Genomic DNA, 24,468 nt, shown 5'->3' with positions numbered 1-24,468 from the left:
AGAATTTCATCACGATTACAACTTTTTTTTTAAGGGAAGTTCCCAGGCCAGGGGTTGAATCGGAGCTACAGCTGCAGCCTATACCACAGCCACAGCCATGCCAGATCCAAGCCGCATCTGTGACCCACACTGCAGCTCACAGCAATGCTGGATCCTTCACCCACTGAGTGAGACCAGGGATCAAACCTGCATCCTCATGAAGACTAGTCGGGTTCATTTCTGCTGAGCCATGACAAGAACTCTGTTTTTTGTTTTTTTTTTTTTTTAACTTTTAGCACTTGAAAAGATAGGTTATCTGGTCATCATTTATAGAATGGCTGCTTCCTCAAGGACACAGGACAAAGAATACACTTACCTTTTGTCTCTTTTTATATTCTTGTTCATCCAACTACAGATATTTATTGAACATTTCTTTGGGGCTGAGTACTGCACCCAGCATTATTTGTTGACCCAGTAAGAAGAAGGAAACTAAATGAGGGTTGTTTTGGTATTCATAAATCCTGCCTTGTAACTGTTTAACATAATAAATTACAAGGAGAGCATATGATTATAACAGATCTCACTTGTGAAGGGCTTTCTAGGTGCCAGGTTTCTTCCAAGTGCTCTATGTGAATTTACTTCATCTTCACAATAATCCTATGAGCTAGGTACCATTTTGTCCCTATGTTGCAGAGGGAGAAAATGACGTACGTGTAATGAGATAACTTTATCGCAAAGGAGGTGTTTCTCTAGAACTTCTGCTGTAACCACTGTACTGCACTAGGAAGGGCAGCAGCTTTCCCCAGACCCATCTTACCTGTGCACAACCCAGCAAAGCAGGGAGCATTGGGGAGAAAGAAGAGATGCAGCTCTTTCCTCAAAACCTGAGAGCTCTTGGGAGCTTGAGATGTTAAGAGAGAGAGAAGTGGAGTAAAAACCCACGACTGTTTCTTCTCTGCTAATTTTTTGTGTGTGTCTTTTTGCCTTTTCTAGGGCCCCTTCCCTCGGGATGTGGAGGTTCCCAGACTAGGGATCTAAACGGAGCTGTAGCCGCCAGTCTACGCCAGAGCCACAGCAATGCGGGATGCAAGCCGAGTCTGTGACCTACACCACAGCTCACAGCAACGCTGGATCCTTAACCCACTGAGCAAGGCCAGGGATCGAACCCAAAACCTCATGGTTCCCAGTTGGATTCGTTAACCACTGAGCCATAATGGGAACACCTCTGCTAATTTTTTAAAATGTTCATTGTCTTTTTCTTTTCTTTTCTTTTCTTTTTCTTTCGGTTTTTTTAGGCCCGCACCTGCAGTATATGGAAGTTCCCAGCCTCAGTGTCGAATCAGAGCTGCAGCTGCCAGCCTACGCCATAGCCATTCCGGATCCTTAACCCACTGAATAGGGCCGGGGATCAAACCCATGTCCTCATGGATACTAGTGGGATTCATTACCGCTGAACCACCACAGGAACTCCCTAAAAATGTTCTTTTTCATCTCCTGTCCCAGGATTAGCAGAGTAGAAGAGTCAGCTCTGAGAGCCCTGCGGGAAAAGTTCTTTGCCCATTCCTCAGATCTTCTTGTTGAATTTAAGAAGCATGATAAAGATGACACTGGTAAGACTAAACGAGTAAAATATTCATAAAAGAAGCTGGCAAAAAAAAAAAAAAAAAAACCCACTCTGTCTCACAGCCATTAGCAAATAAATATTTGGTGAAGGACCAAATCATCAGAAGACCTCTTTGATGGAGTCAAGGGAAGAGGGACAAAGCCAGAAGTAGGCAAAGAGTTGACAGGAAATGGGTTACAAGAGGGAGAATGAAAGAATAACGAAAGATCAATGATTTGGTTTCTCACCGTGAAGTGTGTGCCACTCTGTTGAATACTCTCTCATCCAAGTTGGAAATTTTGTCTTTTCTCAACTCAGTGGAATGTCTAGCAGACATCAATTCCACGCAGCCCTCCTAAAAAATAGCCGTAACTGTCATAAAGCCATAGCACTATCTTTTTATACACACAGAAACAACCAAGGCTGAGTATATACGGGTGTCTATTTATAGGTTTAGATACATGTATAATATATGCTTTTTATATTGTTTACAAGATTCTTGTGCCACTTCCAGTAATATTGCCAGATTTGGCAAATAAAAACCTAGAATTACAGAAAGACAAGAAATAGTTTTTCAATATAAGTATGTCCCATGCCATATTTGGGACATACTTATGCTTTGAGGTCTGTTTGAGATTCAGATCTGCTGGCCATCCTGTATTTCAGGTGGCAGTCCTACTTTCTAGCCAATTCTACCATGACCAACAAAAACAGTGACAGCATGTCTATTACTTACAGATAAAAGAATGTCAGGATAAAAACCTGAGTGCTGGAGTTCCCGTCGTGGCGCAGTGGTTAACGAATCCGACTAAGAACCGTGAGGTTGCAGGTTCCATCCCTGGCCTTGCTCTGTGGGTTAAGGATCCGTCGATGCCATGAGCTATGGTGTGGGTCGCAGATGTGGCTCGGATCCCTCGTTGCTGTGGCTCTGGCGTAGGCCGGTGGGTACAGCTCCGATTCGACCCCTAGCCTGGGAACCTCCATATGCTGTGGGAGTGGCCCAAGAAATGGCAAAAAGACAAAAAAAAAAAAAAAAAAAAAAAAAAGTGAGTGCTGTTGGGCAGGAAACCAGAATTATAGGTGATGAGGCAACAGGTTAGCTCTTTCTTACAGGTCTAATCACACTGAGTGACTGGGCAGTGGCCGTGGAGTCTGTGTTGCATCTGGGGCTACCCTGGCGGATGCTGAGGCCACAGCTGGTGAACAGCTCACTGGATAACAAGCTGGAATACAAGGCCTGGCTGGGGAACATGGCCAAAAAACAGCTGAGCCACGAGGTAAGGGTGTGAAAAACGGTGGATGAGGGCCTACTGGGGACTGGATAGCCCCTTACAGAGAACCCTGATTCAGAAACAACCAAATGTTGAGCACCCCAAAGGGAAGATGAATGGAACAACCACTTATGGCATTTCTATGTGTCAGACTTTGTGTTCCGTGACCTACCTATGTTGCCTGGATTTATCCTCAAAACTACCCCTGGAGGTAGAGATAATTAGCAGCACCATAACCCAAGAGAACATCCCTCACAGGTTTTAGATACCTGCCTCGGATAATAGAGCTTTTAAGTGTTAGAACTGGAATTCAAACCCAGGTCTGACTTCCTTGATGCAAGGCTGCTTCCCACACGTCAAAAGGTATTTGTTTAGTAATTACGTGTGAGTAATGTATGTGGCACCTTGGGTTCTGGGCTTTAAAAAAAAAAAAAAAAAAAAGCTTTCTTGGAGTTCCCGTCGTGGCGCAGTGGTTAACGAATCCAACTAGGAACCACAAGGTTGCAGGTTCGATCCCTGGCCTTGCTCAGTGGGTTAAGGATCTGGCATTGCTGTGAGCTGTGGTGTAGGTTGCAGAAGCGGCTCGGATGACGCATTGTATAGGCTTGGCAGCTACAGCTCCTATTCGACCCCTAGCCTGGGAACCTCCATATGCCATGGGAAGCGGCCCTAGAAAAGAAGAAAAAAAAAAAAGCTTTCTTGCAATATAATTCATGTATCATGCAGGTCATCCATTTAAAATGTAGAGGTTGGTGGGTTTTAGTACCTTTGCAGATCTGTGCAGCCATTGCCATGGTCAATTTTAGAACATTCACCATGGGCGAGGTACTGCTTAAACCATTAGAGTACTTGGTAGGCCGAAGGGGGTGGGGGTGAGGGGAATCGGAAAACATCTTTAGGTTCTCTCAAGAGTCTTATTGTTAAGGTTGATTGTGTGTCGATTATACATTAGGAGAAGCCTAAACCTAAGAGAAACAAGAGATAGAAGGAAAATGAGTTTTTTCTTGCAGAACATACAGTCAAGTTTGCTGGAAACGCTATACCGAAATCGATCCAACTTGGAGACGATTTTTAGGATCATAGACAGTGATCATTCAGGTAAAGGCGCTCATTGTCCTGTCACTTCCGACACCTAACAAGCCTTTGACCTCCTCCCTTTTAGTCTCCTTGCTGATTATTTAGCTCTCAAGCCCTTTCAGAGCAAAATTAGTGGTGATGCTTGAAAAAAGGCAGAAACTAGGAAAATACTTGTGCAATATGAGCTGTTCACATAGAAGAGGGGTTGGATGGAGAAGAATGAAGACAAACTGATGAGAATGTCTTAGAGAATTATTATTAGCTCTGATGTCCCTTATCGTTCTATCAAGACAGCCACCAAAGGAATGAAGAGTATCTAGAACAGAAGAAAGGCTTTTGCAGTCTAAAAACCTCTTTAAAGGTTTTTTTGTTTTGTTTGTTTGTTGTTATTTTTGACTGCCCTGCAGCATATGGAGTCCCCAGGCCAGGGATCAGACCCCAGCTGCCATTGCAACCTACGCAGCAGCCATGGCAAGGCAGGATCCTTAACCTACTTTGCCGGGTGGGGGATCAAACCGATGCCCTGGCACTGCAGAGATGCTGCCAGTCCCATTGTACTGCAGTGGGAACTCCCAAAGTATTATTTTTAAATTTGTAAAATGTTTAAATAATTAGATTCACGAGGAGTTACAAAAAATGTACAGGGAGGTTCTGTATACCTTCAGCCTGCTTTCTCAATGATCCAATGGCCTTTTCAAATATTATCACTTTTTTGGAGATATAATTTACATACCATACAATTTGCCCATTTAAATTGTGCAGTTCTGGAGTTCCCATTGTGGCTCAGCAGCGATAAATCCAACTGGTATCCATGAGAATTTGGGTTCGATCCCTGGCCTTACTCAGTGAGTTAAGGATCTGGCGTTGCTGTGAGCTGTGGTGTAGGTTGCAGATGCGGCTTGGATCCCGTGTGGCTGAGGCTGTGGTTTGACCCCTGGCCTGGGAAGCTCCATATGCCATGGGTGTGGCCCTAAAAAGACAAACAAAAAAATAAAATGTGCAGCTCTGTGCTTTTTTTGGTGTATATGCAAGCTTGTGTAACTATTATCACCATCTAATTTTAGAACATTTTCATCACCTAAAAAGATGTGCCCATTAGCAGTGAATCCCCATTCCCTGCTCCTTCTCCACCAGTCCCTGGAGAATATTAGCCTGCTCTCTGTCTCTATGAATCTGCCAGTTCTGGACATCTCATAGAAACAGGATTGTCTGACATACTGCCTCTGGTGTCTGGCTCCTTAGCCTGTTTTCAAGGTTTACCCATGTTGTAGCATGGATCCGTTTTTTATTTCTTTTTAGACCTGGATAATATTCCATTATGGATATGCCACATTTTGTTTATGCTTTCATCAACTGATAGACATTTGGATGGTTTCCACCTTTTGGCTGTTATGAATAATGTTGTTATGAACATTCAATTACAACTTTGTGTGTGAACATATGTTTTAACTTCTGTTGGATGTATTCCCAGCAGTGCAACTGCTGGGCCATGTGGTAAAACTATGTTTAACTTTTTGGGGAACTGCCAAACAATTTTTCCGCAGGGGCTATATCATTTTACATTCCTGCTGACAATGTAGGAGGGTTCCGGTTTCTCCACATCCTCACCAACACTTGTTATTTTCCATTGGAAAATATTTTATAGCCATCCTACTAGGTGTAAAATACCTCATGATGGTTTTGATGTGCATTTCCTTAGTAACTAATGGTGTTGAGCATCTTTTCACGTGCTTGTTGGAAATTCGTATATCTTCTTTGGAAAAATGTCTATTCAAATTCTTTACCTGTCTTTTAATTGAGTTTTTTTTGTTTTGCTTTTTAGGGCAGCATCTGCAGTATATGGAGGTTCCCAGGCTAGGGGTGTAATTGGAGCTGCAGCTGCCAGCCTACACCACAGCCACAGCCACGCCAGATCTGAGCCACGTCTGTGACCTACACCACAGCTCACGGCAATGCTGGGTCCTTAGCCCACTCAGCAAGGGTGGGGATCCAAGGCCAGGGATTGAACCCATTCCTCATGGATACTAGTCAGGTTCATTACCACTGAGCCACAATGGAACTCCTGCGTTGTCTTTTTATCACTGAGTCATAAGAGTTCTTTATATATTTTAGAATTTGGGCCGTTATCAGATATACGATTTGCAAATATTTTTTTCTGATTTTATGGGCTATCTTTTCACATTCTTTGTAGTGTCTTCTGATATACAAAAGTTTTTTTAATTTAAAAAAAAAGTCCAATTTATCTTTTTTCTTTTGTCGTTTGTGTTTTTGGTGTCATATCTAAGAAGACGTTGTGTAACTGAAGGTCGCAAAGATTAACACCTTTGTATTCATCCAAGAACTTTAACAGTTTGAGCTCTTAGGTCTTTGATCCACTGGGAATTAATTTTTGTTCGTAATGCAAGGTAGGGGTCTAGCTTCAATTTTGCCTGTGGGTAACCAGTTGTCCCCTACCATCTGTTGAAAAATTATTATTTTACCATTGAATGGTCTTGGAACCCTCATAAAAAAATCAAATGAGTTCTCATTGTAGTAGCAGGTGAAGAACCCAACTAGTATCCATGAGGACGTGGGTTTGATCCCTGGCCTCACTCAAGGGTTAAGGATCTGGCATTGCTGTGAGCTGTGGTGTAGGTTGCAGACACAGCTAGGATCTGGTGTTGCTGTGGCTGTGGTGTGGGGGGGCAGTTGCAGCTTCAATTCAATCCCTAGCATGGGAACTTCCATATGCCATGGGTGTAAGCCCTAAAAAGACAAAAAGAAAAAAAAAATCAAATGCCCACAGATACATAGGTCCAAAGGCTTTTTGTACACAGAATAAATAAGCATGTGTTTAGGATGATTTACTGCAGGGTTTCTCAGCAATGGCACTACTTACATTTTGCCTTGAGTAATTCTTTCTTTGGGGCCCCACCCTGTACCTGCTAGGATGCTTCATAGCCTCTCTGGCCTTTACCTGCTAGATGCTAGTAACACCCTACCTGCACCCCAGTCATGACAATCGTAATTGTCTTAAAGCATTTCCAAATGTCCCTAGAAAGAGAGGAGCAAAAATTGCTCCCAGCTGTGATCTGGTGATTAAGTGGTTTAAATGAGATCTTCTTGGGAGACTAGGCCTTAGGTGTCTTTCTTGAACAGTAGGGAGCAGGTGTCCTTGCAAGAATGTCAGAGGAAATGAGAACTGAATACTAGACTGACTCACTAAAGTGACTTGCTGTCTCTGATAAGGGTTCATCTCACTGGACGAGTTCAGGCAGATTTGGAAGCTGTTCAGCGCTCACATGAACACTGATGTCACAGACGACTGCATCTGTGACCTCGCCCGAAGCATCGACTTCAACAAGGACGGCCGCATTGATGTCAATGAGTTCCTGGAGGCCTTCCGCCTTGTGGAGCAATCCTGCTCAGAGGCCGATGCCTCAGCTTGCCCTCAAGCCACAAGCATTAGCAGTGGTGACCACAGCAGCTTTGGCGCACACTAAGGCCAGCCTGGTCTCCAAGGTGTCTTGGATGTGATGCCAGGCTCACTGCAGGAACATTTCCCTTATTCTCCATTGAGCTATGGAACTTTATGCGGAGAGCTGGCCTACCCATATGCACCTGTATATTTGGGGATAAAGGGTGAGGTTACAGTGTGTGTATATTTTGAAATACATAGGTGCCCTAGCCCCATCTCAGAATTTTTGCCAGGTAGGACCCAGGTGTAAATATTTTAAAATTCTGAAGTCTATCCCAGTTAAGAACCCCTGATAATTCAGCCCCTTCATTGTTTCCACTGAATACTATTTACTGTTTTTACTTTTATTGCTTTTTAGGGCCCAACCCACAGCACATGGAAATTCACAGGCCAGGGGTCTAATCAGAACTATAGCTGCTGGCCTACACGACAGCCAGCAATGCAGATCCAAGCTGCATCTGTGACCTATACCACAGCTCACAGCAACACCAGATCCTTAACCCACTGAGCAAGGCCAGGGATTGAACCCAGGTCCTTATGGGTACTAGTCAGGTTTGTTACTGTTGAGCCACAACAAGAACTCCTACTTATTGTTTTTATAATATCTTACTGGTAAAGTTATAAAATATGGTGTAATCCCATGACCCAAACATATGGATTCTTTTCAGTATTTACTTTTGCTTATTATAACTATTATGCTTATATAATTTAATGTTCTGCTTTTTTTTAGGGCCCAACCCACAGCACATGGAAATTCACAGGCCAGGGGTCTAATCAGAACTATAGCTGCTGGCCTACACGACAGCCAGCAATGCAGATCCAAGCTGCATCTGTGACCTATACCATCTCTCTCTGTTGCTACATAGTCTTCATGGTTATTCATTTAATGGCTGCATAATTTCAAATGGATGCAATATAATATAGCCAGTCTCCAGCTGTTAAACATGTGCATTGTTTCCACTTTTTTATTATTATAGATAACATTGCAGTTAACAACTTCGTGCATATAGCTTTGTTCATAAAAATCTTTTTTTTTTTTTTTGGTCTTTTTGGGGCCACACCTGCAGCATATGGAGGTACCCAGGCTAGGGGTCTAATCTGAGCTACAGCTCCTGGCCTACACCACAGCCACAGCAACATGGGATCTGAGCCTTGTCTGTGACCTACACCACAGCTTACGGCAAAGCCAGATCCTTAACCCACTGAGTAAGGCCAGGGACTGAACCCTTGTCCTCATGGATGCTAGTTGGGTTTGTTAACCACTGAGCCACAGTGGGAACTCCTCATAAAAATCTTTTGAATTATACATTTTCTTAGGATAGACTCTCAGAAATGGGATTCCAGTGTTCCCATCATGGCACAGTGGAAAAGAATTCGACTAGGAACCACGAGGCCTTGCTCAGTGGGTTAAGGATCCAGCGTTGCCACGAGCTGTGGTGTAGGTCACAGACGCGGCTCAGATCTGGCATTGCTGTGGCTGTGGCATAGGCCGGTGGCTATAGCTCTGATTAGACCCCTAGGCTGGGAACGTCCATATGCCACAGGTGCAGCCCTAAAAAGGACAAAAGACAAAAAAAAAAAAAAAAAAAAAAAGAAAGAAAGAAAAAGAAAATAAAACAAAGAAAGGGGATTTGTTTGTCAAATGTTTATAAAAATATGTCCTGCAGACAGAAAAATCAATACAGAAACACAGGCCCTGAATGAAGCTTTAGACCATTAACAGATATTTATGGGACATTCCATCCAAAAGCAACAGAATACACATTCTTCTCAAGCGCACATGGAACATTCTCTAAGATGGATCACATCCTGGGCTAGAAATCAAACCTCAGTAACTTGAAAAAAAATTGAAATCCTATCAAGCATCTTTTCTGATTACAATACTGTATGACTGGAAATCAACATCAAGAAAAAAACTACAAAAATCACAAACACGTGGAGACAAAACAACATGCTACTAAACAACCAATGGATCACTGAAGAAATCAAAGAGAAAATTAGAAAATACCTAGAAGCAAATGACAAGATACGACACTCCAAAACCTATGGGATGCAGCAAAAGCCATTCTAAGAGGAAAGTTTATAGCAATACAAGCCTACCTCAGGAAACAAGAAAAGCTCAAATAAACAACCCAACTTTACATCAAAAGCAGCTGGAAGAGAGAAGAACAGACAAGACCTAAAGTAAGTACAAGGAAAGAAATCATAAAAATCAGAGCAGAAATCAATGAAATAGAAATGAAGAAAACCATAGAAAAGATCAATGAAACTAAAAGATGGTTCTTTGAAAAGATCAAAAAAATTGATAAACCCTTAGCCAGACTTATCAAGAGAAAAAAAAGAGGACTCAAATCAATACAATGAGAAATGAAAAAGGAGAAGTAACAACAGACATCACAGAAAATACACAGGATCATAAGAGATTACTATATGCAACTATATGCCAATAAAATGGAAAACCTAGAAGAAATGGACAAATTCTTAGAAAAGTACAATCTTCCAAGACTAAACCAAGATGAAATAGAAAAGATGAACAGACCAATCACATGAACTGAAATTGAAACTGTGATGAAAAAACTTCCAACAAACAAAAGTCCAGGACCAGATGGCTTCACAGGCAAATTCTATCAAACATTTAGAGAAGAGCTAACACCTATCCTGAAACTATTCCAAAAAATTGCAGAGAAAGGGACACTCCCAAACTCATTCTATGAGGCCACCATCACCCTGATACCAAAACCAGACAAAGATACCACCAAAAAAGAAAATTACAGGCCATTTTCACTGATGAACGTAGATGCAAAAATCCTCAACAAAATACTAGCAAACTGAATCCAACAATACATTAAAAGGATCATACATCATGATCAAGTGGAATTTATCCCAGGGATGCAAGGATTCTTCAATATCTGCAAATCAATCAGTGTGATACAGCACATTAACAAACTGAAGAATCAAAACCATATGATCCTCTCAATAGACACAGAAAAAGCCTTTGACAAAATCCAGCACTCATTTCTGATTAAAAAAAAAAACCCTTCAGAAAGTGGGCATAGCAGGAACCTACCTCACCATAATAAAGGCCATATATGACAAACCCACAGCTAACATCATTCTCAATGATGAAAAACTGAAGGAATTCCCACTGAGATCAGGAACAAGACAAGGATGTCTGCTCTCGCCACTACTCTTCAACATAGTTTTGGAAGTCCTAGCCATGACAATCAGAGAAGAAAAAGAAAAGGAATGCAAATTGGAAAGGAAGAAGCAAAACTACCACTATTTGCGGATGACATGATACTATACAGAGGATCCTAAAGACTCTACCAGAAAACTATGAGAGCTCATCCATGAATTTGGCAAAGTCACAGGATACAAAATTAATACACAGAAATTGACTGCATTTCTATATACTAACAATGAAAGATCACAAAGAGAAATTAGGGAAGCCATCTGCTTACCATTGCATCCAAAGAATAAAATACTAGGAGTAAACCTACCTAAAGAGACAAAAGACCTGTACTCTGAACACTATAAGCCACTGATGAAAGAAATCAAAGATGACACAAATAGATGGAAAGACATACCATGCTCTTGGATTGGAAGAGTCAATATTATCAAAATGAATATACTACCCAAGGCAATCTACAGATTCAATGAAATCCCTATCAAATTACCAAGGACATTTTTCACAGAACTAGAACAAAATATTTTAAAGTTTGTTTGGAAGCACAAAAGACCCAGCATAGCCAAAGACATCCTGAAAAAGAAAAATGGAGCTGGAGGAATCAGGTTCCTTGACTTCAGACTATACCACAAAGCAACAATCATCAAAACTGTATGGTACTGGCACAAAGATAGAAATATAGATCCGTGGAACAGGATAGAAAGCCCAGAATTAAACCCACGCACCTACAGTCAACTAATCTATGACAAAGGAGGCAAGAATATACAATGAAGAAAAGACAGCTTGTTCAATAAGTAGTGCTGGGAAAACTGGACAGCCACATGTAAAAGAATGAAATTAGAACACTCCCTGACACCATACACAAAAATAAGCTCAAAATGGATTAAAGACCTATATATAAGACCAGATACTATAAAACCCTTAGAGGAAAACATAGGCCAAACACTCTGACATAAACGACAGCAGCATCTTCTCAGATCCACCTCTTAGAGTAATAACAGTAGAAGCAAAAATAAACAAATGGAACTTAATTAAACTTAAAACTGCACAGCAAAGGAAACCCTAAACAAAACAAAAAGACAACCCACAGAATGGGAGAAAGTCTTTGCAAATGAAGCAACGGACAAGGGATTACTCTCCAAAATACATAAACACCTCCTACTGCTCAATACCAAAAAAACAAACAACCACATCAAAAAATGGGCTGAAGATCTAAACAGACGATTCTCCAAAGAAGACATATGGATGGCCAAAAAACACATGAAAAGATGTTCAACATCACTCATCATTAGAGAAATGCAAATCGAAACCACTATGAGATACCACCTTACACCAGCCAGAATGGCCATCATCAAAAAGTCTATAAAAAATAAGTGCTGGAAAGGGTGTGGAGAAAAAGTAACCCTATTACACTGTTGGTGGGAATGTAAATTGGTGCAACCACTGTGGAAAACAATATGGAGATTCCTCAGAAAACTAAAAACAGAATTGCCATTTGATCCAGCAATCCCACTCCTGGGCATCTATCCAGAGAAAACCATGACTCGTAAAGACACGTGTTCTCCAATGTTCATTGCAGCATTATTTGCAATAGCCAAGACATGGAAACAACCTAAATGTCTATTGACAGAGGAGTGGATCAAGAAGATGTGGTACATATATACACAATGGAATATTACCCAGCCATTAAAAGGAACAAAATAACGGCATTTTTGCAACATGGATGGACCTAGAAATTATTATGCTAAGAGAAGTCAGTCAGACAATGAGACACCAACATCAAATGCTATCACTTACATGTGGAACCTAAAAAAAGGACACAATGAACTTCTTTGCAGAACATATACTGACTCACCGACTTTGAAAAACTTAATGGTTTCCAAAGGAGACAGATTGAGGGGGGGGGGGATGTACTGAGGGTTTGGGATGGGCATGCTGTAGGGTTTGGTTGTGATGATTCTTGTACACTCATACATGTAATAAAATTAAGTAAAAAACAAAAAGAAAGTAAATTAGTAGTTGTCTGGCCTGGGGCATTGAACAGCTCATGGTATGAGGTTTATTTATGGGATAAGGAAAATGTTCTAAACAAATTTTGGTTCATTGCACAACTGGGAATACACTAAAATAAAATGAACTGTATACTTTAAAAATAAAAATAGTATGTCCTTTTAGTGAAAGTTGTCCAGCAACAATTCCAGAATCATCTTTCCCCCTCTCCTGCATTTCAAGTGCCCCCTTCCTCATGTTCTCTGTGGTCCTGAACCACCCTGTGATGCTCCGTGTTTTAGAGTCCATTGAAAGGTGATCGGAGGGGCAGTAAGGAACAGAGAAAGTGAAGAAGCTGCTGAGGGAGAAAAGATTTTTGTTTGGTCAGTTTCGTTACCAATAAAGAAACTACCATTAACCTTGGTCAAAATGGATGAAACAGCAGTTTCATGGGAAGCATTGTCATCTGTGCAAATGTCCACATGCACAAGCCAGGTCACCTGGGGTAATGGGCTGATCACCACTGGACAGAGGTGGGAGGGGCACCTGCCATTCTCAGATGACATATAACAAATTGGACATGGATTTTATTTTTACTTTTATATCATGATGGGAAAATTGCAGAAGGAAAATAAAAAAAGTCTCACAATTCACAGAAAAATAAATAAATAGATGTCCTGTAAGACTCACGTGATTATGGAGGCTGAGACATTCCAATCTCTTTTTCAGTCAGCAATCTGCAGATGCAGGGAAGTTGATGGTGGGCTTCCAGTCTGAGTCTGAAGGTAGGACAAGACTGATGTCCCAGCTTAAAAACTGTCAAGCAGAGAATTTTGTCTTATTCAGCCATTTATTCTATTCAGGACTTCAATGGGTTAGCTGAGATTCATGCCCCCCAACCCCCGGCCACTGGGGAGGGCAGTCTGCTGTGCTCCACTAATGCCAGTGTTAGGCTCATCCAGAAACAACCCCCAGATACACCAAGAAGTAATGTTTAACCAAATATCTTGGTGCCCCAGGGCCAAGTTGATACATAAAATTAATCATCACAGGTGTTGGAGTTTCCATCGTGGCTCAGTGGAAATGCATCTATCTGACTAGTATCCATGAGGATGTAGGTTTGATCCCTGGCCTTGCTCAGTGGGTTAAGGATCCGGCATTGCCATGAGCTGTGGTGTAGTTCGCAGATGTGGCACAGATCCTGCATTGCTGTGACTGTGGTGTAGGCTGGCAGCTGCAGCTCCAGTTCTACCCCTAGTTTGGGAAGCTCCATAGGCTGCAGGTGTGGCCTTAAAAAGACCAAAAAAAAAAATCAATCTAATCATCACAGGTGTGAACATTTTAATGGCAGGTAGCTTTTCAGAACTGAGCATCCTAGTTTCACCATGAACTCATGAACTTAGAGGGCAGTCATTTCTAATTTTTGCTCAAGGTGAACGATGGCGCTTCCATGCTATTTTAATATACACTTCTTTGATTAGTATTTCCGGTACCTCGTTTTATTTGCCAAGTATGGAAATTGAGGTCCAGATGCATATGTGCTCTAGTTAAGACCAGAATCCCTGGTCCACAGCTCCTGCCCGTGCCTTTTCCAGTTTTTTTCAGGACAAGAGCATCTATTTGGTTTGACTCTAAGTAACCCCTGGTTCTCTTGCCCTCTTTCCTTGTTTGGCAAACAGACCGTAAGGTGGCCCTGACCCCCAATGACGGCCTGCCTCTGGGCGTTCACGCCTTTGTCTGAATCCCCTCCCTGTAAGTTCTGGCAGGACCTGTGACTTGCTTTTGATCAGTGGAGTGTGGCAAAGGTGATGAGGTGTTACTCCTGTGATTACTTCACATGATATAACATGCCGTGTCAGCAGCATAGAGCAGGCGATTCTTTGTTGGTCTGAGGAAACAAGCAGCCATGTAGAGAAAACCCACACAGCAAGGAAATTTGGATGACCTGTAGGACCTGCAGACAGCTCCCAGCTGATGGCTCCAAAAGGCCAGGGCCTCCAGCTATCCAAGGAAATACATTTTTTTTAGGGTTGCACCTTCAGTGTATGGAAGGTCCCAGGATGGGGTTCTAATCGGAGCGGCAGCTGCTGGCTTACACCACAGCCATGGCAACACCAGGTCTGAACTTGCAGCAATGCATGATCCTTAACCCACTGAGCAAAGCTAGGGATGGAACCCACATCCTAATGGATAGTAGTCAGGGTTCGTTATCACTGAGCCACGATGAGAACGTCCAAGGAAATAAATGTTGCAAACAACCTGAATTATTCTGGAAGCAGAATCTTGCAGGTGTAGTTGAGCCTCCAGGTGAGAATGCAGCCTGGCCAACACCTTGACTGCGGGCTGGTGAGACCCCGAGCTGAGGATCCCATGAAGCTGTGTCCAGACTCCTGACCCACAAAAACTGTGAGATAATAAATGTGTTGTTTTAGGAGTTCCCGTCGTGGTGCAGTGGTTAATGAATCCAACTAGGAACCATGAGGTTGCAGGTTCAATCCCTGGCCTCACTCAGTGGGTTAAGGATCCGGCGTTGCTGTGAGCTGTGGTGTAGGTCGAAGATGCGGCTCGGATCCCGCGTTGCTGTGGCTCTGGCGTCGGCCTATGGCTACAGCTCTGATTCGACCCCTAGCCTGGGAACCTCCATGTGCCATGGGAGTGGCCCAAGAAATGGCAAAAAAAGACAAAAAATAAAAAATTTTGAAAATAATAATAAAATAAAAATAAATGTGTTGTTTTAAGCCCATGAGTTTGTAATCATTTGTTTCACAGCATAGAAAATGAACACATCTTGCTTCCTGGAAAACTACTCCAGAAAAGTCTGGATTTCCATTAGTGAATACAATCCAGAGACAAGTTCAGGGATTTTAGTTTACACATGATCCATGCATGTACCTGGCCTGACTTATTAACTGGGAGAGCAAGTATACCAATGAACTCGCAATTATATATGTCTGACATATCTTGTGAAAACAGCTCAAATAAAGTATGTGAGGAATTCCTGTGCTCAGTGGTTAACGAATCTGACTAGGAACCATGAGGTTTCGGGTCCGATTCCTGGCCTCGCTCAGTGACTTAAGGATCCAGTGTTGCTGTGAGCTGTGGTGTAGGTCACAGATGCATCCTGGATCCTGCGTGGTTGCTGTGGCTGTGGTGTAGGCTGGCAGCTGTAGCTCTAATTGGACCCCTAGCCTAGGAACCTCCTCATGCTACGGGTGTGGCACTAAAAAGACAAAAAAAGAAAAAATTTAAAGCTAACCCCCTATTAATTACGTTGAGAAAGGACATTTTCTCTGAGCCTGGAGTGTGCAAATAGAACAAGAGCCTGAAGGTGTAAGACAGCCAAGAGCGAGGGCCCGGAGGAAGGCGGCAGAGCACCACCTGGCCGAACCCTGGTCATAGTGAGCAGGACAGCAGATACGAATCTGTGACTCTGCAATCTAGACTCAAGAAAGAACTCTGGGGAGTTCCCGTCATGGCACAGTGGTTAACAAATCCGACTAGGAACCACGAGGTTACGGGTTCAATCCCTGGCCTTGCTCAGTGGGTTAAGGATCCGGCGTTGCCCTGAGCTGTGGTGTAGGTCGAAGATGCGGCACGGATCCTGCATTGCTGTGGCTCTGGTGTAGGCTGGTGGCTACAGCTCCGATTTGACCCCTAGCCTGGGAACCTCCATATGCCATGGGAGCGGCCCAAGAAAAGGCAAAAAGACAAAAAACAAAACAAAACAACGCACTCTGAGCTCAGCCCTCAACCTCCAAGCTCCACTACAACCCACCAACCTTGAACTGACAAGCCAAGGACTTGTTTAAACTGATCCCCCTCATTTTCCCTTGTGAGGTTCTGTGACTTTGGCCCGTGTAAGCGCCCCCCTTACCTTGGGTTGGAGAGGCCGTCGGCCTTCATAGGCCGCTCTTCACAGCATATTCCTGTACAGAGTAAAGCCCCGGGACTCTAACTCTCCTGAGTTATTCTGAAGCCTCAGAGTCATCCTCATCCTCCTGGGTGTTCATCAGTTTCGTTAACTGCTAAGCCACAACAGGAACTCCCTCATTTAGAAGGAACTTTAGGGAGTTCCCTGGTGGTCTAATGGTTAGGACTCAGCACTTTCACCACTGTGGCCTAGGTTCATTCCCTGGCCCGGGAACTGACATCCCACATCAAACAGCTGCATGCTATGGCCAAAAAACAAATACATACAAGGGAAAAAATAAATCAGAGGAACTTTAAATTGTGGAAGAAACAGCCACATCATGCCTCTAATCCAGTGATTTCGCCTTAACTGCTCATGAAAATCATCTGGGGAACTTTTAAAACGTAGGCTGCCTGTGGCCCCACTCCAGATCAATTAAATAAAAATCTCGGAATAAGAGGCCATGCTGTCGGAAGGTTTTAAATGCTCCCCTGGTGATTCTAAGGTGCAGCCAGGCTCCAATACTGCTTAGCTAACTGATTTCCCTTCCATAGCGAAGGGTGATTATTCAGCAAGACATTAACTGCTATTTGCACTAGTCTAACTGTAAATATTAGAGGCCAATTCAGGAACCTAATATTTTAAGATTTAGTGAAGAAACTGCCAAACGCCCCCAGATAGTATTATTAACAGACCCAAGAAAGACTGATGTAATCAGATTAAACACATACACTTCTCCACTTGGATATTTAATGGGCAAATCAAAACCTAACCTTTCCAGGAGTTTCCGTTGTGGTGCAGTGGTTAACAAATCTGACTAGGAACCATGAGGTTGCGGGTTTGATCCCTGGCCTTGCTCAGTGGGTTAAGGATCCGGCATTGCACTGAGCTGTGGTATAGGTTGCAGATGTGGCTCGGATTCTGCGTTGCTGTGGCTCTGGCATAGGCTGGTGGCTACAGCTCCGATTCGACCCCTAGCCTGGGAACCTCCATATGCTGTGGGAGCGGCCCAAGAAATGACAAAAAGACAAAACAAAAAAAAAAAAACAAAAAAAACTTAACCTTTCCAAAATAAGCGCCTTACATTTCCCTCCTGAATCTATTCCTCTTATGATCGTTCCTATCTGATGCAGTGTCAGTTTCATTCCACTAGTTTCCATATGCAAAACAGCCAAAAACCCCTTTTTCTTGTTTCCCACAACCGATCCTTCAGCAAATCTTGACTCTATCTTCAAAACATCCAGAATAGGACCCTTCTTACTCCTCCGTTGCCACTTTTCTCACCTACGCCACAGTATTTCTCATGTGCGTCCCCACTTTCTCCCTTTTATTGCAGTGATTCCCGAAGTTCTTGATCACAAGATCCTCTTATGCTGTTAACAATTATTGAAGGTCCCGGAGAGCTTTTGTGAATGTGGGTGGCAGCTGTTGATGTTTTCTGTATTAGAAACTGACACGGAGATATTTCAGATGTGTATAAATTATTTTAAAGTTAAAACTATGCTTATTATGTTAATATGAGATATTTCAGATGCTTATAAATTGTTTTTAAATAAAAACTATGCTTATGTTAACATGAGGGATATTTCAGATGCTTATAAACTGTTTTTAAATAAAAACTATGATTATGTTAATATTTTTTATCTTGCAACTCACATGAAGTTGAAAGATAATGCAGAGAGATTCTACTACCCAGCTTCCCTCAGGGGCGACACCCTGCTTAACCACAGTGCATTATCAAAACAAAATTGATGGTAAATAAATGTATCTGCCATTATACATTTTGTGGGCTGATATATTTTTTAAAAATCCAGCCTCACACAGACATAGAAAAAGGATGGTGTATTTTAATAGCTTTTTCAGATAATTGTGGCTATTCTTCTTTATTGCTATACCAAAACTTAACAAATGGTGGTAGTTTTTGTCTTTTTAGGGCCACACCTGCTGCATATGGAAGTTGCCCAGCTACAGCTGCCAGCCTACACAGCCACAGCAACACGGGATCTGAGCTTTGTCTGTGACCTACGCCTCAGCTCACGGCAATGGGGATCCAGATCCTTAACCCACTGATCAAAGGCAGGGATTGAACCTGCATCCTCATGGATACTAGTCAGGTTCGTTACCACTGAGCCATAGTTCTTAAAGGTTAGTAAAAATGGGGAATTTGAAACCCTATCAATAGATTTTTTTGTGTTGTCAATACCAAAGACCACCAGAAACACACCTACGATTGAACACAGGTTTGCTAAATGTTTCAGCTCAGCCAATGGCAGCCACCGCAGATAACACATGGAGTGGAAAAAATCACCCAGCTGAGCCCAGTTAACCCAGACTTGAGAAATAACCTAGCTATTGTTGTTTAAATCACTAACTTTTGGGGTGATTGGTTATCCAGCAATAGGTAACTCTCGACATTGACAATCTAAGGCATTAAAGTAAATTACTTTGAGAGCCACTAGAGGTCACTCTCGGCCAATACTCTGCATCATAACTGCTGCTGCTAGAAAATCCTGATCCCTCATCACCAACTTGCTACATGTTATCTGTTCTCGGGAAAACACAGATTTCCGAGTTCTGGAAAAGTCCCCAGAGAATTCCTGTGCCAGGTGGTGGGAATCAGGAAGGGAGCGGTGCAAACACAGAGAGGTGGAGGCAGGAGACTGTGTAACTGAGCAGGGCCCTGGGGGCTCCTGGGCACAAAAGGCTTTTGTGTCCCCCATTCCTTGTTTTTGGAAAATGGGCCTCATTCAGCCTCCATGACCTTCCCTGAGATCCAAAGGGCAGATTCAGACAGTTGCTGATCAGGGAAGGAAGGGGATCCAGAGATCAGGGAGGAAGAGTCAAGCATCAATAGCACAGCTTTGGGGCACAGTCCTGGGTCCCCCTCAAGAAATACACATAATGAGGTAGGCATCTTATACACCTAAAAGAAAAGTTAGATTTCTTATGCTTCTTTTAGAAATGAATACTTGAAAACTGAACAGCTGAGAGTCCTTCTTTGTCCTTCTACCTGGCTTAATTGCACCCGAAACACAACCACCCATAAACTAAAGATGGGAACCTTGAGTATAATTGCCTGTGGGTTAAAGATTGTTAGCCCATGATTTTTTCAGGAACTTTCCTAGTTGTTCTAATCCCTGATCCATATGCCCTTTTTGCAAGTAGTTATTCTAGGCAAGAATCCAGAAGAACACCATCATAATCATGCCAAGATCACCTGACTCCAGCTTTGATGACTAAGATGCCCCCAAAGAAAGAAGAATGCATGTTTGTCCCAATCCTGACTCCTATCTGAAACCCTGTTTTTCTCCTTTTTACTATAAAACTCCTCACAATTCTTCCCAATTGGGGGGTGGGGTAGGCACAGTTTTTAAGGCATTAGCCTGCTGTGGTCCCCCTTTGCCTGGCAAAGCAATAAAGCTATGTTTTTCTCCTTCACCCTAAACTCTGTCTCCAAGTTTGTATTCAGCACCAGTGGACAGAGGCTGTTTCACCAACAGCCAGGCTGACTCTGGATCCTGAGTTGGCAGAGGGGTCCTCTGGGCAGCAGCTGGGCACATTGCAGGCAGGGTCACGCCTTACCTCCAGGCCATGAGTTTACGTGTATTAGCTGTCAAGCCTGGACCCACGATTTTCCTTCCAGAATTTCTACCTTTAGGCAAAATCTTTCCAGCATCTAGGAGGGAGTTTGGGGCAGAGGGCAGAATCCAGCCCAAATCTGATCAAACTTCTGGATCTCCCTATTAAGTACTAGGTGCTACAGAGCCCAGAGGAGTGTGTTCAATGACAAAAGGAGGTGACAGTCAATAAAACCCAGACTTGGGATCCACACGACAAATGACCTGGGTTCTTCAACAAATGAATGACAAGGAGACAAATAAGAGATGAAGGGGAATCCCTCAGATTAAAAGAGGCTTAAGAAGGGAGTTCCCGGAGTTCCCGTCGTGGCGCAGTGGTTAACGAATCCGACTAGGAACCATGAGGTTGCGGGTTCGGTCCCTGGCCTTGCTCAGTGGGTTAACGATCCGGCGTTGCCGTGAGCTGTGGTGTAGGTTGCAGACGCGGCTCGGATCCCGCGTTGCTGTGGCTCTGGCGTAGGCCGGTGGCTACAGCTCCGATTCAACCCCTAGCCTGGGAATCTCCATATGCCGCGGGAGCGGCCCAAGAAATAGCAACAACAACAACAAAAAGACAAAAGACAAAAAAAAAAAAAAAAAAAAAAAAAAAAGGGAGTTCCCATCGTGGCTCAGCAGAAACGAATCTGATTGAGTATCTCTGAAGATGTAGATTTGATCCCTAGCCTCGCTCAGCGGGTTGAAGATCCTGTGTGGCTGTGGCTGTGATGGAGGCTGGAGCCACAGCTCTGAGTTGAACTCTAGCCTGGGAACCTCTATATGTCATGGGTGTGGCCCTAAAAGACCAAAAAAAAAAAAAAAAAAAAAAGGCTTAAGAACAAAGCAGGAGAAAAACCATGTATGTATATGTATTATACACATATGACTGGGTCACTGCTATACAGCAGAAGTTGGCACAACCTTGTAAATCAACTATGCTTTAATAAAAATAAAAATAAAAATTTTAGGAAAGGCTTAAGAGCCCTATCAAGCAACTACAACATACAGAACTTATTTGGATCAAAGAAACTGTTGGAAAAAAAAAAAAAGATAATTAGATATGTATGAATACAGACTGGGGATTTGATGATATTAAGGTATTACTGTTAACTGCTTAGGCATGATAATGATATTGAGGTTATTTTGTTTTTAAGTCCTTAGAGGAATATACTGAAATGTTTACTGGGAATCGTTTCAAGATAGAGGGGCAGTGTGTGAAATCACACTGGCCCTGAGCTGCTCATTGTGGAAGCTGGATGATGATTACATGAGCTAACTATACTACTCTTTTTATTTTTTTGTGCTTGAATGTTTCTATAAGCATCGTTTAAAATTAAGACATCAGCGGCAGGGTGGGAGGAATAAATAACATACTGGCCAAAGCACAACCATCACAGAAACCTTCTCAGGACAGAACTCGAGTCAGAGAGAATCACAGCAGTCGTTAAATTTCCGAGTGGCCAAGAGTGAAATAAACGGTTCCTTATCGGTGTTTGTGGGATTTGGGAGGGGAAATCACCCCATCTCATTAAGCGTCAGTTTTCTCATCTGTAAAGGGCATCACACTGCACAGTATTTTCCAGGGGAGTCATGGATTTTAAACGAGAGGACCATATAGAAGCATCTTTTGAAATCCCTGCCTGTCCGAGTGCTAATAGTAGTTTATGTGATAACACTAGTTCATTTATTCACACCCATGTTCCTTAAACATTTATAACGTGCTAAGCACTGAGAATACAAAAATGATGGGACAGCTAGCCTTCCTTTAGCTCTATTTCTCAACCCTGGATGTACATTAAAACTATCAATGCCTAGGGATCACCCCAGACCAATTAAGTCAAAATCTCTAGGTGTGGGTCTTCGCATAGGGATTTTTTTGGGGGGTGAGGGCTGCCCCCTGCCCTCAGCATGCAGAAGTTCCAGAGCCTGGGATCAAACTTTAGCCACAGCCGTGACAATGCAGAATCCCTAACTGCTAGGCCACCAGGGAACTCCTAGGATTTTTTTTTTTTTTTAAGAACTTCAAAAGTGATTGATTCCACTAAGCGGCCAAAGTTGAGACCCATTCGTCTAATTGATCTTTGACCAGTAAGTCATTCTGAGTAATCTTTAAGAAGCTTGGGTCTTGGTTTGCGTAATTTTCAAGGAACTTTTTCGTTTTCCGGCTGCATCTGCGGCACATGGAAGGTCCCAGGCGAGGGGTCGACTTGGAGCTTCACCTGCTGGCCTCCGCCACAGCTCGTGGCAACACTGGATCCTTCACCCACTGAGTGAGACCAGGAATCAAACCTGCATCCTCACGGACACTATGTCAGGTTCTTAACCCACTGAGCCACAGTGGGAACTCCTCAAGCACCTTTTAATGACTAGAGATGCCCTCAAGGTGCTCAGTCTCTGGAAGGACAAGGCCTTGTCCAGCTGTGCACCTATTATGGCCAAATGGCCACACCTGACTTCCCAGTTGTTAACAAGAGTCAGGCAATTTCAGGTGTTTTCCATGGAACTTTCCCTTGTGTTTTTCTTCCTTATAGGAGATTTATCTCATCTAATTATAAAAGGTTTGGGGTTTTGTAAATGTCCGTGTGAACAAGGGAGACTGGTCAGGGGTCCTGAGTCACCTTCCAAGTCAGGCCTTCCGGGGTGTGTTCCCCTGAGTCATGCTGAGCCCTGAAACCACACGGTGACAGGGAAGAGAGCAGTGAGCCTGGCCACCCCACTCTACCCAGCGCAGAATCCCCCAAAGGCACTTCCTGTACGACCTTCTGGCTTGTTCCAGAAGGTTCTGAAAGAGTGAGATAGGATGAGTTGAAATGCTTAAAAAAGGAAAGAAAATCTTGGTTAAGAACAAAGTTTCAGAGTTCCTGTCGTGGCGCAGTGGTTAACGAGTCCAACTAGGAACCATGAGGTTGTGGGTTCGGTCCCTGCCCTTGCTCAGTGGGTTAACGATCCGGCGTTGCCGTGAGCTGTGGTGTAGGTCACAGACTCGGCTCGGATCCCGCGTTGCTGTGGCTCTGGCGTAGGCCAGTGGCTACAGCTCCGATTCGACCCCTAGCCTGGGAACCTCTATATGCAGCGGGAGCAGCCCAAGAAAAGGCAAAAAGACAAAAAAAAAAAAAAAAAAAAAAAAAAGAACAAAGTTTCTGGAGAAACAAAAAATAAGGCTCTGAAAGTCCAATCTCAGATTCTCTGTCTCTTTACTAGATGCCTGAATTGTGGAAAACCACGGAAATCAGGATTTACTTGCAGTGGGATCTGATTGTACTTTTTCCCTCGACACATCTGGGCATCTTTCTCCCTCAATACATGTCCTCAGGTGCAAGCACGCAGGTGGGCTCTTTCTGGGCACAGAGGGACATGCAGAGGCAGGAAAGCCTATACTCCAGAATCGCAGATGCTAAGTGATACCCACAGTGCAAACTGATTACAGAACTGCTTCCCCATCTGTCAAGTGGGGTTCGTGATAGCACCTACCCAGAAGGTTGCTGGGAGGATTAAATGAGATGAAACAAGTGAGCAAGAATGCTTAGCATACTGTCCACTGCATAGTAAACTATGATTAAATTTAACACAGGATCTAGTGCCGGAAGTGCCCCAGACCAGAGCTTCTTACGTTTTATGTGCATGTGAATTCACCTCAAGACCTTGTTTTACAGCCCAGTCAGGGTACGAGTTTCCGTGTGGGAGGATGAAAAAGTTCTGGAGATGAATGGTTAGGTCTGACAACAATGTGAACGTAACTAATGCCACTGAACTGTACTTTAAATGGTTAAAATGCTTGATTTTATGCTAGGTACATCTTACAATTTAAAAGTTTTTTTAAAAAGGCGCTTTCAGGGGTTCCCATCATGGCGCAGGGGAAACGAATCTGACTAGGGACCATGGGGTTGAGGGTTCGATCCCTGGCCTCACTCAGTGGGTCAAGGATCCAGTGTTGCTGTGAGCTATGGTGTAGGTCGCAGACATGGCCCGGACCTGGCGTTGCTGTGGTGCAGGCCAGCAACTACAACTCCAATTTGACCCCTAACCTGGGAACTTCTATATGCTACAGATGTGGCCCTAAAAAGCATGCATAAATAAATAAATAGACTTGAACACTGGGCTGCCTGTCCTGCAACGCCGAATCCTTAAACCGCTGAGCAAGGCCAGGGATCAAACCCATATCCTCATGGACACCAGCTGGACTCATTACCGCTCAGCCACAACGGGAACTTCAAGTACCTTTGAACGTGGTTCTCCACAATTAGAATTATCTGGGGAGGCAAGGTTTTTAAAAGATGGTGACACCTGCGTGCTGCCCCCCGCCCTTCCATGCAATCAGAAAGTCAACAATTCTTCTTCAAAAGTCTAGGGAGATCCCTGGTGATCTGGGGGTTAGGACGCT

General features: G+C 43.3%; 1 protein-coding gene and 1 long non-coding RNA gene across 15 annotated transcripts in view; one reads left to right on the top strand and one right to left on the bottom strand.

Moving 5' to 3' along the window:
• PPEF2 (protein phosphatase with EF-hand domain 2) overlaps positions 1 to 8,330 on the top strand; it is a 45,220-nt gene extending 36,890 nt beyond the window's left edge. Inside the window, exons 14-17 of one of the 2 annotated variants that reach the window (XM_084972521.1) lie at positions 1,483 to 1,589; positions 2,696 to 2,859; positions 3,864 to 3,951; positions 7,159 to 8,330. In XM_084972521.1, coding sequence (XP_084828647.1) covers positions 1,483 to 1,589; positions 2,696 to 2,859; positions 3,864 to 3,951; positions 7,159 to 7,412 — 613 coding nt within the window. In that variant the 3' untranslated portion in view covers positions 7,413 to 8,330. The remainder of the gene's footprint in view (positions 1 to 1,482; positions 1,590 to 2,695; positions 2,860 to 3,863; positions 3,952 to 7,158) is intronic. The other variant, XM_021101456.2, reaches the window with a different exon arrangement.
• LOC106504694 (uncharacterized) overlaps positions 1 to 24,468 on the bottom strand; it is a 40,523-nt gene that overhangs the window by 14,715 nt on the left and 1,340 nt on the right. For 9 of the 13 annotated variants that reach the window (XR_014812741.1, XR_014812747.1, XR_014812742.1 and 6 more), the window contains exon 2: positions 13,254 to 13,379. This is a non-coding gene — a long non-coding RNA (uncharacterized LOC106504694). Of the gene's footprint in view, positions 1 to 1,830; positions 1,938 to 13,253; positions 13,380 to 24,468 lie in introns of all 13 variants that reach the window. The other 4 variants (XR_014812740.1, XR_014812739.1, XR_014812737.1 and 1 more) reach the window with 1 other exon arrangement.

Source organism: Sus scrofa, chromosome 8 (assembly GCF_054392235.1).
Source record: "Sus scrofa isolate SSC_HxYL_T2T_F1_AM1 chromosome 8, Sscrofa_HxYL_maternal_Yorkshire_Landrace_v2.0, whole genome shotgun sequence".
NCBI lineage: Eukaryota > Metazoa > Chordata > Mammalia > Artiodactyla > Suidae > Sus > Sus scrofa.
This window is presented reverse-complemented; position numbering and strand designations above follow the sequence as displayed.